Consider the following 13,857-nt stretch of genomic DNA (forward strand, 5'->3'; position numbering starts at 1 on the left):
ATGAGTGTAGGGGCGTAGCTTTCTTTCGCCCATTTGAGGCTTTACTCTGTCAATGAGATAGATCGGGCAAGCATTTGTTCGACATTTGAAGGACAGGGTCAAGATCTTATGAGTGATCCTATGTCGAATAGGCAGCCAATGAAGTGTCTTCCGGGCCTCCGAGATATTAGCACGTTTGTGCGGTCCCTGGATGGCTCGAACCACGTTCTGTGCAACTTGCAGGGCTTGAATATTAGACTGTGAGGTGCCTACTAGAAGACTATTACAATAGTCAAGTGTTGATTTGACTAGTGCGGTGGCAAGCAATGCACAGTTGTTGGTGGAAAGAAAGGAGCGAATATAATTAATTTGCTTTGTGATAAAGCTGCAAGATGAGCGAATAAAGGAGATATGTGGCCGCATTGATAAATAAATTGATAGCTTGTCATCAAGAATGACTACCAGCGTCTTCACCTTCTTTAATACTGGGATGGTATTAGCAGCAATAGTAAAGTTGGCATAGGCAGGATCTAATTTGCCCAGACAAGCTTTTGATGCCACAATCAAGAGCTCTGTTTTTTTACAATTAAGGGCAAGTGAGTTGACTGCCAGCCAAGCCTGGATGGCTTTTTAGATGGTATTTATGGCAGCTGAGTCCTGCTCGTAATTCCTGCTAAGCTGCAAGACAACCTGGTTATCATCGGCATAGTTTGTATACCGTACCCCAATGCAACCAGCATGTCAAGGAGTGGTCGAATGTAGATATAAAAAAAATGTCGGAGACAAGCATGAACCCTGTGGGAACCCACATGTTTGAAAATTGGGGTTGGAGCTTTCCTCACCAACAGCCACTCGGACAGTGTGGGGACCAAGGAATGAGATCCACTGGGAGGCGAGATTGCAACAATGGGCAACCACCACCAAGTTTTGTCACCAAGAGAGATTGGTCCACCAAATCGAAGGCCACAGATTAATCCAGAAGCATCAGCAGGGCAGGATGACCATTAACCACCATGCCGGCCAAGGTGGATTTAAGGTGCAGCATGGCGGTTTCCAAGAGTCTCCCTGGTTATCGGTTCTCCATGTTGTTCCTTTTTAAAGCGGCAGATCTCGTTTGAAGATGCCGAGACACCAGACTGTCTTCTGCAAACCACATTCTTGTATCTTATGAATGGGGTCCCCTAGCAAAGGTGGACAGATTTTGAAGGAACTTTTGGGTTGATATCACTTAGAACCCCTGCAACCTGATTAAATGCAAAAATTTGCACTGTCGCATTGGTGTGCCATAGAACGGAGACTTCGAGTTCCTCAACTCCGTTTGTTTAATTAGGAAACCAGGCTGCTGTGGTCACACCTTATTACAGCGCCAGAAAAAAAATTATGCTGGAGACTAAGTCCAATTGCTATTGTGTGATAAGAAAGTTTAATTGATCTGCCCTGTGGATTACACGTGTTTCGGCAAGGTGCCTTTCTCAAATCAGGGCTTATCCAACTTTATTTCTCTTGATCATTACTGGAAGTGTAATAACGGGGATCAATCCCAACTGCAAATATCATTGCCGCGTCCCGCGTTATCACACAACAGCAATTGGACTTAGTCTCCAGCATAATTTTTTTTCTGGCATATTAATAAGGTGTGACCACAGCAGCCTGGTTCCCTAGCAAAGGTGGTCTACTGCAACAATAGACCAAGACATGTCCGTTGACTGTCATTGATACAGAGGGGCAGGAGCTTGATTCAGGTTGTCACAGTAACAACCTGAAAGGTTTGTTGGGTTTCCCGATTCCTTTCTTATCCTCTGCAGCCAGGCCCCCTGGGGGCCTGTTTAAAGTACCCTCTGTTGGTACGCAAATCGCTGCCACCAGATGTAGGGAGCAGGACGATTTCATGGAGCCCTTGTCAGCTAATCAGGCTGTCCATGGCAGGGGGAAGCTTTGCCACCACCCACCCTTGGGATGACATTGTGCCCTCCTTTCCCGTCATACTTTCAACTAAATACGACAGGGGCGAACTGTACCTGTAGGCTATGTCCATGCCGGAGTACATGGGTCTAAGTGTTTGTTGTGATGGGAGCATATGAAAATGTGTGGATTAGCCCCACACATTTTCCCGAGACAGGTCCAACATTGTCCATGTACTAAAAAATGTCAAAAAAGCCCGGGTGAGCCGACACCGCCCCCGTGTGGTCCCCCCCATGCCAATGATCAAATTCCTCACAAGGTCATTGTTAGCGATTATGTGGGTCCTCTAGTACTTTGCTACAAATAGGGTGGTAACGCCACAAACGAAAGTGTTACTGTCAAGCAGTCCTTAACGTCTTTAAAAGCTATTGATAAAACATTACCAATGAGATCGCGTGGGGTTCTGTTGGGGCTCCCATCCGGGCATGTTTGCCACCTCCCTTATTAAGGGGAGAATTATAGACCATGCTATTCGCAGCCAAATTAGTTACGAGGCAATGTGAAGGAAACCAGAAGCTCCCGATACTATCGGAGGTGGCCAAGGCTATGGCATCTCCTGGCAATAAAGAGGACATTTATGGATCTTGTGGAAGGCCAGACTACCTTTAAAAACAAGTGGCAACTTTGCCATCTATCTTGGCCTCCAATTTTAGAGGACCTAAATGCCCAGAGCAACTGTGCACACTTATTCTTTTTGGGCGGATTAGTATTTAAAGCTGAAGCTGGATTATATATAGAGTACACAAGGGGTATGAAGTTAATCTGCAAATAATGTTGACCTAGTAAATTGTGTGTATACATGTGCCTTTTTTTTGGAACGGTCTATCAATTATCGTTAAATACTGATCCTAGATGCAGTCTCAATTTTTGTTTTTGGAGAAATGTAGGACAAAGCTTTAAGGGACGGGTGCTATATGGTGGGGTTGGCATCTGGGCTGGGGGTGACTGAAGGATTTTCATGATATGCTCCTTAGGTTTAATGAGATGTAATTGGTCTTTCAGGGTCTGTGTTATTTGTTTTGAAATACCAATAAAATACATTTGAAAATGTAGACCAATACAACCAACATCATGGGGTAACTTTCAGGGAGGTGCAGCAGCCAGAATGGCGAGTTGGAGGATCCTCTCATCAGGAACCTCATTTTGAGTATATAATACATGTGGCTCACAGGGACACTACAGAAACTTCAGCAGGTAGTTTTTACACATCTTCAGAAACTGCCAAGTTCACAGATGTGAGCCACCCACTCCCCACAAGTCAGCAGCTACTGCCAACTTCTCTGCATCAAACTATTTGGAATCAACCAAGTACATCTTCAGCTCAGTGGAACAGTAATCAAATGTCTATTTCAGCATGGCCAAATGAACCATGGCTTCAAGAGCTTTAACTTGGTGGCCACCAATCCAAAAATTCAGGTTTACCATTAACAAGTCACCCACAAGAGACTCCTCTACTTTTGGTTGCTGTAAACAAACAGAGGTCCTCCCAAACGGTGACTCCTGTCGGAAGCACTCAACTTCAAGATGGCATTGTAGCCACGATACAGGTGGGGGTCGGGGAGTATACTAAAGGAGACAGTCAGTCTGCTCATCCTCCATCATTCTGTGCATGTCATATTCCAACTTAAAAGCATTCAGTCAATCCAAAACATTCTTCACATATATGCTCACCAGGTCTTTCAGAAATATGGGAGGAGAGAAAGTGGAGCCATTGCGAGGGCTAGAGTCTGAAACAGCAGATTTGTTAACATTCAACTCATCGGGAACATTCCCAGTTCTTCAATCTCCCGATAAACCCATGAAAGCCCTTTCCCTTACATTTCCATCATGTCCAATTCAATTTCTAACTTTTGATCTCCATGTCATACTCTATTGTTAATATTACAGACTACTCTGCACTCAAGAAGAGTGACAGTAGAGGAAGACAAGAACGCACTCGGATAAAAGGCATTCTGGATAAAAGGGCCAGACTCCATATTTCTTCATCTAGGAAGCCTGAGGAGGGAACAGACTTCTATTCAAGGCAGCTTTTCACTAAATCAGTTTTAAAGACAAGTGACATTGAGACTCTGCCTTTACACAATTCTTGATCTACTTTGAATTTAATCAAAGCCTCTTCTTCGGACGTTCCTTGGTCTAAAAAGAACACTTACACTAGTAGTAACCTTTACTAAATGCAGCCGTTAATGGGCCTGCGTTCACAGCTCTGCGCTTGCTTCACCAAGTTCTCAAACCTGCGACCAGATGTAAAGTGTTTTTCAGAACCAACTCTAGGGAAAATATCTGAGAAACCAACTCAAAAAGGTGCTACAAGCTCACACTAGACTAGACCAAATGCTCAATGGTATGCAAGATAAGCAGTTGCACTAACCCAGGAGGGGGCGATGCATGGTGCAAATCGTAGTTCACACAGCAAGGTCTGTTAAGGAACAGAGGTGCACAGAGGCAAGTTCAAAAATATCAAAATGTATTATACACAGGCAATCAGAAAAAACAATATACTACTGGTAAGTAAAGTCACCGTTATGTATACACCACAGGATGGCAAGTCTAAAACAGAATACACCACTTAGCATGCAATCTACAATGTGAATGGATAAAGTGATAAAAGGGAGGTGGGGAGAGGGGAGGTTTAATAACAGGTTGCAAAGCCTTAGGTAGACTAGACAACACTAGCAACAAAAGCAACACAGCCCATCGCTAGCTTATAGTTCTTTCTATTACAGATAGGTGTTCTTAATCTCCATAAGCAGGTCTTCGGAGAAAAAAACTGTAGAAATGTTCATAAAGGGCTCTCCAGCTATGGAGGCGTAGACTACCACCAGTCCCTCAGTGACCGAAGAGAGAATGCCCGACTCAACCTATGGCCCAATAAGAGCTAGGGGTTCACAGCTAATGCAAGTCAATAGGGATAAAGGCACGTAAAGAGATGAGGTATCTTGACATCCAGGCTCCAACGTACACCACTACGGGATAGGGGTGGTGACAACAAGGCTCAACATAGGATGCGGGTTCAAGGCTTCCAGTGAGGGTCAGGTCAGAGTCAGTTAGAGACCCCAGGACAGGGTGAAGACCTCGCCAATTCAATCAGCACAGATGTCCTCCTCAGGAGAACTAGATGCGAATGAACATTAGTGAGACCTAGGGCAGGATCAGCAGGCCCTCAGGAGCAGCACTGACAAGTTTGGGTTCCCGCAGGCCCTTCTTTGTGGTGAGATGTCACAGCAGATGTCGTTGCAGCAGAGCTCAAAGCATGGCAGCATAATTGCACACCTGCAGTCAAGTTTCAGCTATAGGAAGCTCAAATGCAGACCAGGTGACTCCTTAGATTTTGAAATAGCGGTAGAGGCAGAGCAGGGATTCAGACTTGTCAGTCTCACTAGTCCAGAGGAGGTAGTGGCCCGAAACACAGTGGTTGGCCTCACGAATGTTGGTCACATCAGCAGTCCTATGGCAGGTGTATGGTGGTCCTTCAGCTTCAGACACTTTGATCGTGTGGTCAGATATCTCAAACGGCTTGAGGTCTTCTCCTTTTATACATATTTCTGAATGAGGGCTGTCCCAGTCCACCTAGTGGAGAGCCCTGCACCATTCAAAAAGGAGGAGGCTGTCCAATCAGGGACAACCTGCAACGTCATTATCTGACCAGCATCATTAAATACCCTGCATGAAGAGTAGATTGGGACCAGACAGTCCCAAATACCAGTTTCAGCAAGTTCAAATAAAAAATACTGATTGGCTGCCCAGAGCTCCATTGCCAAAAAGGGCATGCCCTTTTACAGCAATTTACAACCCGAGACATTAGGAAGACTGGCAACAAAGAAGATAGAAACCAACCAGGCTTTCACCATGAGGAACAGACGCTAAAGAGTAAATCGCTGTAAAAATAAAAAGGTGCAGAAGCATGCACTAGGACAAAGAAGAGCCTATTACTGCCACCAGACTGTCCAGTACATGTCAGAAAAGAAACAGGGATGGTACTTAAGGAAAGATACAAGTGACTTAGTAACCCTGCAGCACTGCAAAGAAGCTGGTTTGTGTGGCTCTGTAAAAAACAAAAAGGTGAAAAACAAAAGTGAAACATTCCTTGCACTGGTAACTATAGGGACCGACCAGTAAACCCCAAACGAAATGAGGGAAGCAGGTGAGGCAAAAATGCCAAATCTCCTCCCCACAAATCCATCAAAATCACGACAAAAAGCAGGTGTGCCTCCACTGAAGTCAGTGTGTAGAAAGATGCAAAAAGGAACAGATTACAAATCCAGTTCAAGTATTGGTAAACTAAAGACTGCCCAACACCACAAGGAAAGTAGGGCACACCAACCACAATCTGCATATGCTGAAGCTGGCCATCTTTACCAAGCCCTCAGACCTGCAAAGCCGAAAGATCTTCAATTACAATAAAGTAAAGGATAACAATGGAAATTGAGTAGGGTGACCAGAAATCCCGGAATTGGCCAGTTTGTCCACCGGTCCGAGGGGTTCTTTCTTTTTTACAATTCAAATCAGTCCCGGTTTTGGAGGAGTCTCGGTGCAGATTCAAATGTGCACTCGCGAATTGGGCCATAGACAGCTTGGGGCACCTTTGTTTTTAGTATGCTTAAGTCACAGCTAAAAACATCACACTTTACATCCACCCTGCCCCATCTCTCAGCTCGTCCCATACACCCCCCTCCCCCCGCGGTTTCTTTTTTTTTTTTTCTTTTTAAATCGGGTCTCCCTAGAAATATGACTAAATGAATAGGCACAGGGCTCTCAGGCTGACCCCCACAATGACTAGAGCCTAGGTTGAATCCAAACAAACCTTTATCACTCACCGCTGCATGTACCAGTTGTTAAGCATAGGGAGTTCAACCAGTAGCACCAAGTCTCTGGGTTGTGTCTGGTTAAAAGGGGTGGGCTGGGGATAATCTACAAGAACAGTATTACACAATAAATGATCACTCACTAAATGATACAATAAAAAAGGTGCAACAAAAAAGGGTTTATTTTCTACGCCATGTTCTACAGCCAGTTAGCACCACTGACCTAAAACAGAACTAGAAATTATTTTTGTGTAGAATTCTTTATCGGGCACCCACCTGCCCTTGTCAGCTCATTATCTTTGCCCTTCTACCTCCTGCTGTGCGTCTCCCAATTCTGCTTTTTACCAACTCCTCCCCTGCCCCCCCCAACCTCCGCTCACCTACCCCCTTATCGTTCCATCAAATACCAAGGTTTTAGAAACCTAGGGCCTGATTCACAGAAGCTTTTTTATAATGGTGCAATCCCATTGGAAAACTGAATCAGACCATCAGTTGTGGGCACAATATGCAATAGCCACTGACAAGCCAGGAGACCAATAGTATAAGGGCTGCAGTCCAAATGCCCATTACATTACTCAAGTACTACAACCTTTCAATCTTGCAGGCTGGATGCCCTCAATTCCAGAAGAGGGATGGCAAACACACCTGCTCTTCATGTACTAGATGCAGAACAGCTGTGTCCCCTCTAGCGTGCAGATAATTGAATCTTCAGTGCTAAGCAAACCCGATCAGCACTGGCACAATAATCCGCTGCAAAGCTTTTTGCACAAGAACCAAAAGGTGACACATACTGGACTGTTCAGATTCAGGATACACTGCAACAGGAACTTGGTGGGACGCAGGTCCATACGTGTTAAGAAAAGTTTTAGAAAAGAAATTAGGAAAATAGGCTACTGCGTTGCTTAATTTAATTCCGAATACAAAAATAATGTTGATGCAAGCTGAGCCATCAACTCTTTTAAACCGGAACTTAATTTCATTGGCCCCATGAAAAGGAATTTAAAGCATATGGTAGTAAGCGCTGGTGTAGTCTTAAGAGGTTCACAGGCATTACTATGGACCAACTCTTCTTAAATAAGCTTCCCAGCCAGCCTTTCTGTACAACTCTGCTGCCTCTGACCGATTGGGTGCCGATAAGATACCACGTCCCACAATGATGATGTCCGAGCCCTTTGTGCAGATGACTTCTTCAGGTGTGGAGTACTGCTGTCCAAGAGTATCACCTGGAAAAACAAAAAGATACATTACTAAACCAACCTCATTATGGGCAACATTTAGAAATATACATGACGTGGGACAGTATCAAAGTAACATTACTATGCAAAGCAATGCAAACGCTCCTAGAAGTAAGTGGCCTGGTAACTGATGGTTCCATTCTCTTGCAAATAACCCTGAATAAAAATAAACTATTTTTTAAAAAAATGCATTCCTTTCCTGTGCAATAAACAAAGCGGACAAATGCAAACAAAATAGTAATCAGACTAAACAAAAACCGAAGCAAGACTGAAAACAATGGAAGAGAATGTAAGGATTGAACCAGTTCTCATCTACTGAAGCCCTCGAAACTTGAAACCCAGACAGATCATTTTCAGCAGAAGTGTTGAAAATGTAGAGGGGCACCCAACATACATCACTTTCCCCACTCTACAAACTCCTTCAAAAGGATAGCTGCTCCTTTACAACAAAAAGGGCACTGGAAATGGACAAAGCAGCGCATGCTCAACTCCACTCATGTAAAGCCCCCTCCCCCTTTGTGTCCCAGCTCTAAGGGTTTGGGGTTCCCCTTTTCCGCCCACCATTCAGGAAAGTGTCTCGCTCTAAACAGGCTACTTCATGCCAGAGGTTGGTGAGCAGGGGGAAGACGGCAAGGGGGGGGGGGCCATATGTAAACCCCACAGTGACCACCATGTCTTTTGTCTAAAGAGCACAGCCCTTGTGAACAATTGGATGGGACATCTCTGCATCAACGCATGTCATCACACCCGTATCAATGTTTGAGGGTCAATTAGGAAAGGGCTGCAAGGTCCCCTGGATTAATTATCCTTATGGGAAGAGAAAGGTTAGTGTGGGATCAAAGCGACAGATGGCGCTCCGGGTAGTCAGTTATAGGGCTTTAATAGGGAGCCCACACCTGCCAAAACCGCTGTGACACTAGCCAAAGGAGGCAAAGCAGCATGGCACCAGAGAAGCAAGGGTGTGGGGAAAATATTGATTGATGACCCAATATGGGAGTTTCTGCAATGCCCTGCAGTTCCAGAAACCTTACTACAGATTCAGGCCATGCCCAGGCGCAGATCACAGCACAACTTAGAAAATATCTTGTGAAATGAAATCCGAGGACATTGGGGAGGGGGGGGGTGTACTATGTAAAACCACTTGAACTCTTTCTTAAATTCAGGTTACAACTTTATTTACCGCCGTGCAAGACTCAACGTCAAATGACCCTGTGAGATATCCATATTCGAGAATGCAAGCTGACATTTTTTAAAAAAAATGTTATTGATTAAATTTTGTTTTTGATGCTTTCGCATCTTTACAAAATTAATAGTACACTTCATTTACATTTAAAAGAAAAATATCTTTACCTACATTCACTATACATATTTGTAAAACGACAAACCAGATAATTACAAAATGTTTACATTTAGGCAGATCATATAACATCCAAAATTGATTATTCAATAAAAATATGAAAATCATTTTTTTCATAAGAGCATTTCATATTTCATAAAACAAATTCATAGAGCCAAACATATGCATAAATCAAGAAATTCTAGGTCGCTTCATCACTGGATAAGGCTGCCTCGATAACTTTCACTAGACGTACAGACGCTAGAATTATTGAGTTACAAGAGCCCCACATACATCGTGACCATATTAATTCCCTTCCAATAACGGAGGGAGTAGAAGTAAACGCATTGATGTTTTTTTAGCCTTTCGGTTTCAAAAAAGGGACATATGAGAAGGTTTCACTTACTTCGTCCTTATTACAGAATCTGCAGGTGGTATCAAAAGCATTGTTGGAGTTACAATTCCAATATTTAGTTCTCACTTTCGTGTGAAGTAAATCTAAGCAGAATCGCATATAAAATGTCCTGGTTTCAATACTTGGACAAAGAATAAGATATTGTAAACGTGGCGATTGCTTGTGTCTAAATATTGCGTATTCCTTAAATGATCCATAAGAAGATATCTGAGAACAAGACTCAGCCCAGTCATTCCGAATCAAGCGTTTGTGAGCTGTTTTTAGTCTGAAATGTAAATCCCTAGCCGAAATATTAATTCCGGCTAAAATGGAAAGTATACGCTTATGGAAATTTGCAATCAAAGCCGGATGGGATTCTCTCAGCATGACAAAAAAATCTTCGTATATCGAGTTTGAGGGGAAACCACATCTTTGCATAATTTTTCAGTATACGCCAATTGTGCCGAGATGCCAAGGAGTTTAATCCTAGTTCGTGGCGTAAGATTGCATTCGGAAGATAGGCAGGTAAACCGAGAGTAGTTTTCCATAATTTAGCTTGCAATTTGTTTAGGAAGGTGGAGAGATCTAGTAAACATAGATCTAATGCATGTAGGAGAATTGCCTCTACCTTTTTAGAGTAGAATTCGAAGAGTGGAACTAAAGAAAACTTACAATATTTGTGAAAGATTATTTTCATTTGGTTTTGCAAAGGAAGAACTTTTTCATTCAAAGTTGTTTGCCAAAAGATAACAGAAATGTTATTTGCAAGAGTATAACCCAAGTAAGTAAACTTTGTGACGATTTGAATAAAGCTGGAATCCAATTACCAGCAAAATTTGCGTACCTTTCTCCTTGAAGATAGCACAAGGATATTCGATTTTGTGGAATTTATCGTCAAGTTGTTTGCTCTGCAAAAGTGATGAAAGGTTTCCAATTTGTTCTGAAGACCAGCTTGGGTGCTATGAAACAAAAGCACATCATCAGCGTATGCTAACCACGAGAGTTGCAGCTCACCGAGACGGACAAAAAAGGATTTTGCCGAGTCCCATATTCCTTCAAGATCTGATAAATATAGGTTAAAGAGGACTGCCGCAAGATTACATCCCTGCTTGACACCAATTGCCGTTGGAATGGGGTCGGTCAGGCGACCATCACTTGATATGCGTACTCTGAAGGATGTATTATGATGTAGCAACGCAATGAGTGCTATTAAAGAGAGCGGAAATTTGAGTTCAGACATTTTAGCCCATAGTCTGCTACGAATTACGCAGTCAAATGCGCCAGATAAGTCTAAGGAGGCAATGAAAATCGGTCCATAATGAGGACCGTGTGCTTTCGCATTTAAATGCGCCAGTACAGTGGCGTTTAATTGTGTCCCCATGTTTTTACGGAAACCAGTTTGTACTTTGTTTAGGATACGATTTTCCGTAATGTGGGTTTCGACATCCTTCAGTAGGAGGAGTGCAAAAATTTTAGACGCCACATCCATCAGGGCAATAGGCCTAAAATTAAGAGGGTTATTTAACGGACCTTTTTTGTGCAACGGAATAATGATGGAACTCACCCACGAGGGCGGAAGAGATTTTAGGGTGAAGATTGATTGAAAAATCCTCAACAATACAGTGGCCCAGAAAAACGGGTCATCCTTAATCACGCAAGGAGGCAGCCCATCTGGGCCGGCACATTTCGAGGTTTTTAGTTTAGTAATAGCACAGGGTATATCCTCAACAGACCATGGGCATAGTGCCGGGATGTAAGTGACTAACTCAGATATGTTAGTAGGAGAAAATCGTTCAGGTAAAAGATATTTCTGTTGAAAGAAGTCGAACCAAGAATTGCCATCGATGGCTGATTCTAGGTGTGGTTTGGAGTTTTTATTAGTTGCCCTAAGTAATTTCCATATGTCTCGAGTACTATGCTTACAAATCAGGCTTACCATGTTTTGGTTGCCTATTAGGTGAAACGAGGTACGGGCAGCTTTTATACTATTTTTATGTTTACATACAAGTAATTTTTTAGCTGCCAAATAATGTGATCGCTAGCGCGGACATTTCGCCTAAGGGTTCTCAATTCGCTATTTCTCACTGCTTTTAGTTTGGCAAGTGTGATTGCCAAACACGAATCCGAGGAGTTAGTGTTCGTTTGTAACTGCGCCACTTCTGCTATGGCAGCTAGATGTCCTTGAATCATCTGTAGATTCCACTCAAGAATAGCCTGAGAAGGGTTGTCTTCAAAGGCGACATCAGGCCACCAAACCCGATTGACTAAAAATGTTAGTTGTCTGCAAGTCGAAATATTCCAACAAATTGACAATAATTGTCTCTCAGTCTGTACTAATGCAAGAGCCTGCATCTTATCAAACAATTTACTTTCAGCAAACATGGTGCTCGAGAGTATGGCGTGATCGCCATGAGGAGGAAAATGGCAATTAGTAAGCGAAATAATACCAGAAAGATATTGGGAGGCAATTATGTAATCAATAGCAGAGCATGAATTTCCTCGACGCCAAGTTGAGCAGGCCTGAGGATGCTGTGGTTGTATCACCACAAGATCCCAGCTAGAGAGGAAATTTATCCATTTTACACCATTTGCGTAGGCAATTTTAAAGTGGTATGGCGATTCATTTGACAAGGGAAAATTTGAAGAGGCATGTAGGTATGCATTGAAGTCACCACAGATCAAAATTTCAGCGGTGGGATGATTAAAAAAAGTTTCCATTAGTGTTTCATTTAGAATGGAGATGGCTTCTTCGATGCCAAGGGTGGAGGGATTCCAATAAATGGATATCAAGACTACTCTTTTTGGACCAAAGATGTTGATATCAATGTCAATCATTAAGAGCAATTGATTGGACACGTTAGAATTGATTGTAAAGAAAAGGTCATTGTTGAGTAAAATGGAAATCCCCCTACAGGACGCCCAGACCAGGGCTGAGTCGCAACATTATGAACAGCGGTAAAACCATCCAGAAAAAATGTATTACAACTCATGGTTTCTTCCACAAAGAAAATTGCTGGAAGGTCTTTCCTACTCCTATTTGGGAACCATGTTAAGAGATTATTGAATCCGCAACCGTTCCAGGACTGAATAATGAGCTTGTTACATTATGAAGCTATCTTATCATTGGAGTTCATAGATATTAATTGTGGTGGTGCTTTTGCTGCAGGCAAGATCCCCAAAATACCATTCAAAGCAGTAGTTAGAGAGGCCAATTGTGTTAAGATTTTGTCATTCTCAGATGGAGCAGAACCAGAATTATTTGCAGTAGTACAATTTTTTGGGATAAGAGGAGGAGTAAACTCCAAAAATTGCACTGCCTTTTCAAAGGATGGGAATGCTTGTAATTCGAATTCCAGAAAAAGCAAGTTGGTTTTGTGTTCCCAAATAAGTTTAGCTATAATAGGCGATATTACTTTGCACAACATGCGATTATTGTTAATCAGATGTAACTTTATCCACTCTATGTCTTGCGATATTAAGTTGCGCAGAGAGGGAATTTTATAGAGAGTGTTCATCAAAAATGAGCGATTAATAGGAACCGCCCCGTTAATTTGCTGGTTACTGGACCATCCTATTAAAGTTTGCATTTCATCTGGGATATCATTAAATTATCTTAAGTCGCGATTGATGATAATAAGGGGGGGGGGGAGAAGATTTAGATTCTGCACTGCATGATATACTCGGTGCTTGAACCGCCGCAACCTGGGAAAGGTTGTGCCTTGCGTCGGCTGCTTGTTCTGCAGTGTCCGCACTTGGACACAGATTCTTGAGACCTAGTCCCCAAGAGAGGCGCCTGAGATGATGTGTGTGTGGATGCTTGAAGTTCTAGCAGGGGAGGCACAGACAGAGGTTGATGGATCAATGCATGAGCAACCGTTAGACTAGGTCCCTTCAAGTCAAGTGCATCCGTATTGGGGGTACTGCTAGTACTACAGCACAATGTTTTTTTATTATCCACAAGAGGAAGAAAAGTGTTCAAGTTTGTCTGTGTTAATGCACTCGCGGGTATAGTGCCTGCGCAACCAACAGTTGTGCCAACACTAATATGATCTTCTGATACATTCTCCTCAATAGGCTTAAGCACAAAAGCGCCTATGCCTTTCTTTGTTCTTTTTTGTGCTTTTTTTAGACGATTTTAATTGAAGT

At 42.9% G+C, this 13,857-nt stretch overlaps 1 protein-coding gene across 1 annotated transcript in view; it reads right to left on the bottom strand.

Moving 5' to 3' along the window:
- Nucleotides 1-6,905: 6,905 nt before the first annotated feature.
- UMPS (uridine monophosphate synthetase) overlaps nucleotides 6,906-13,857 on the bottom strand; it is a 186,851-nt gene continuing 179,899 nt past the window's right edge. The window contains exon 6 of the mRNA XM_069616659.1: nucleotides 6,906-7,969. Coding sequence (XP_069472760.1) covers nucleotides 7,800-7,969 — 170 coding nt within the window. The 3' untranslated portion in view covers nucleotides 6,906-7,799. The remainder of the gene's footprint in view (nucleotides 7,970-13,857) is intronic.

Source organism: Ambystoma mexicanum, chromosome 9, assembly GCF_040938575.1.
Source record: "Ambystoma mexicanum isolate Mex_15411 chromosome 9, UKY_AmexF1_1, whole genome shotgun sequence".
NCBI lineage: Eukaryota > Metazoa > Chordata > Amphibia > Caudata > Ambystomatidae > Ambystoma > Ambystoma mexicanum.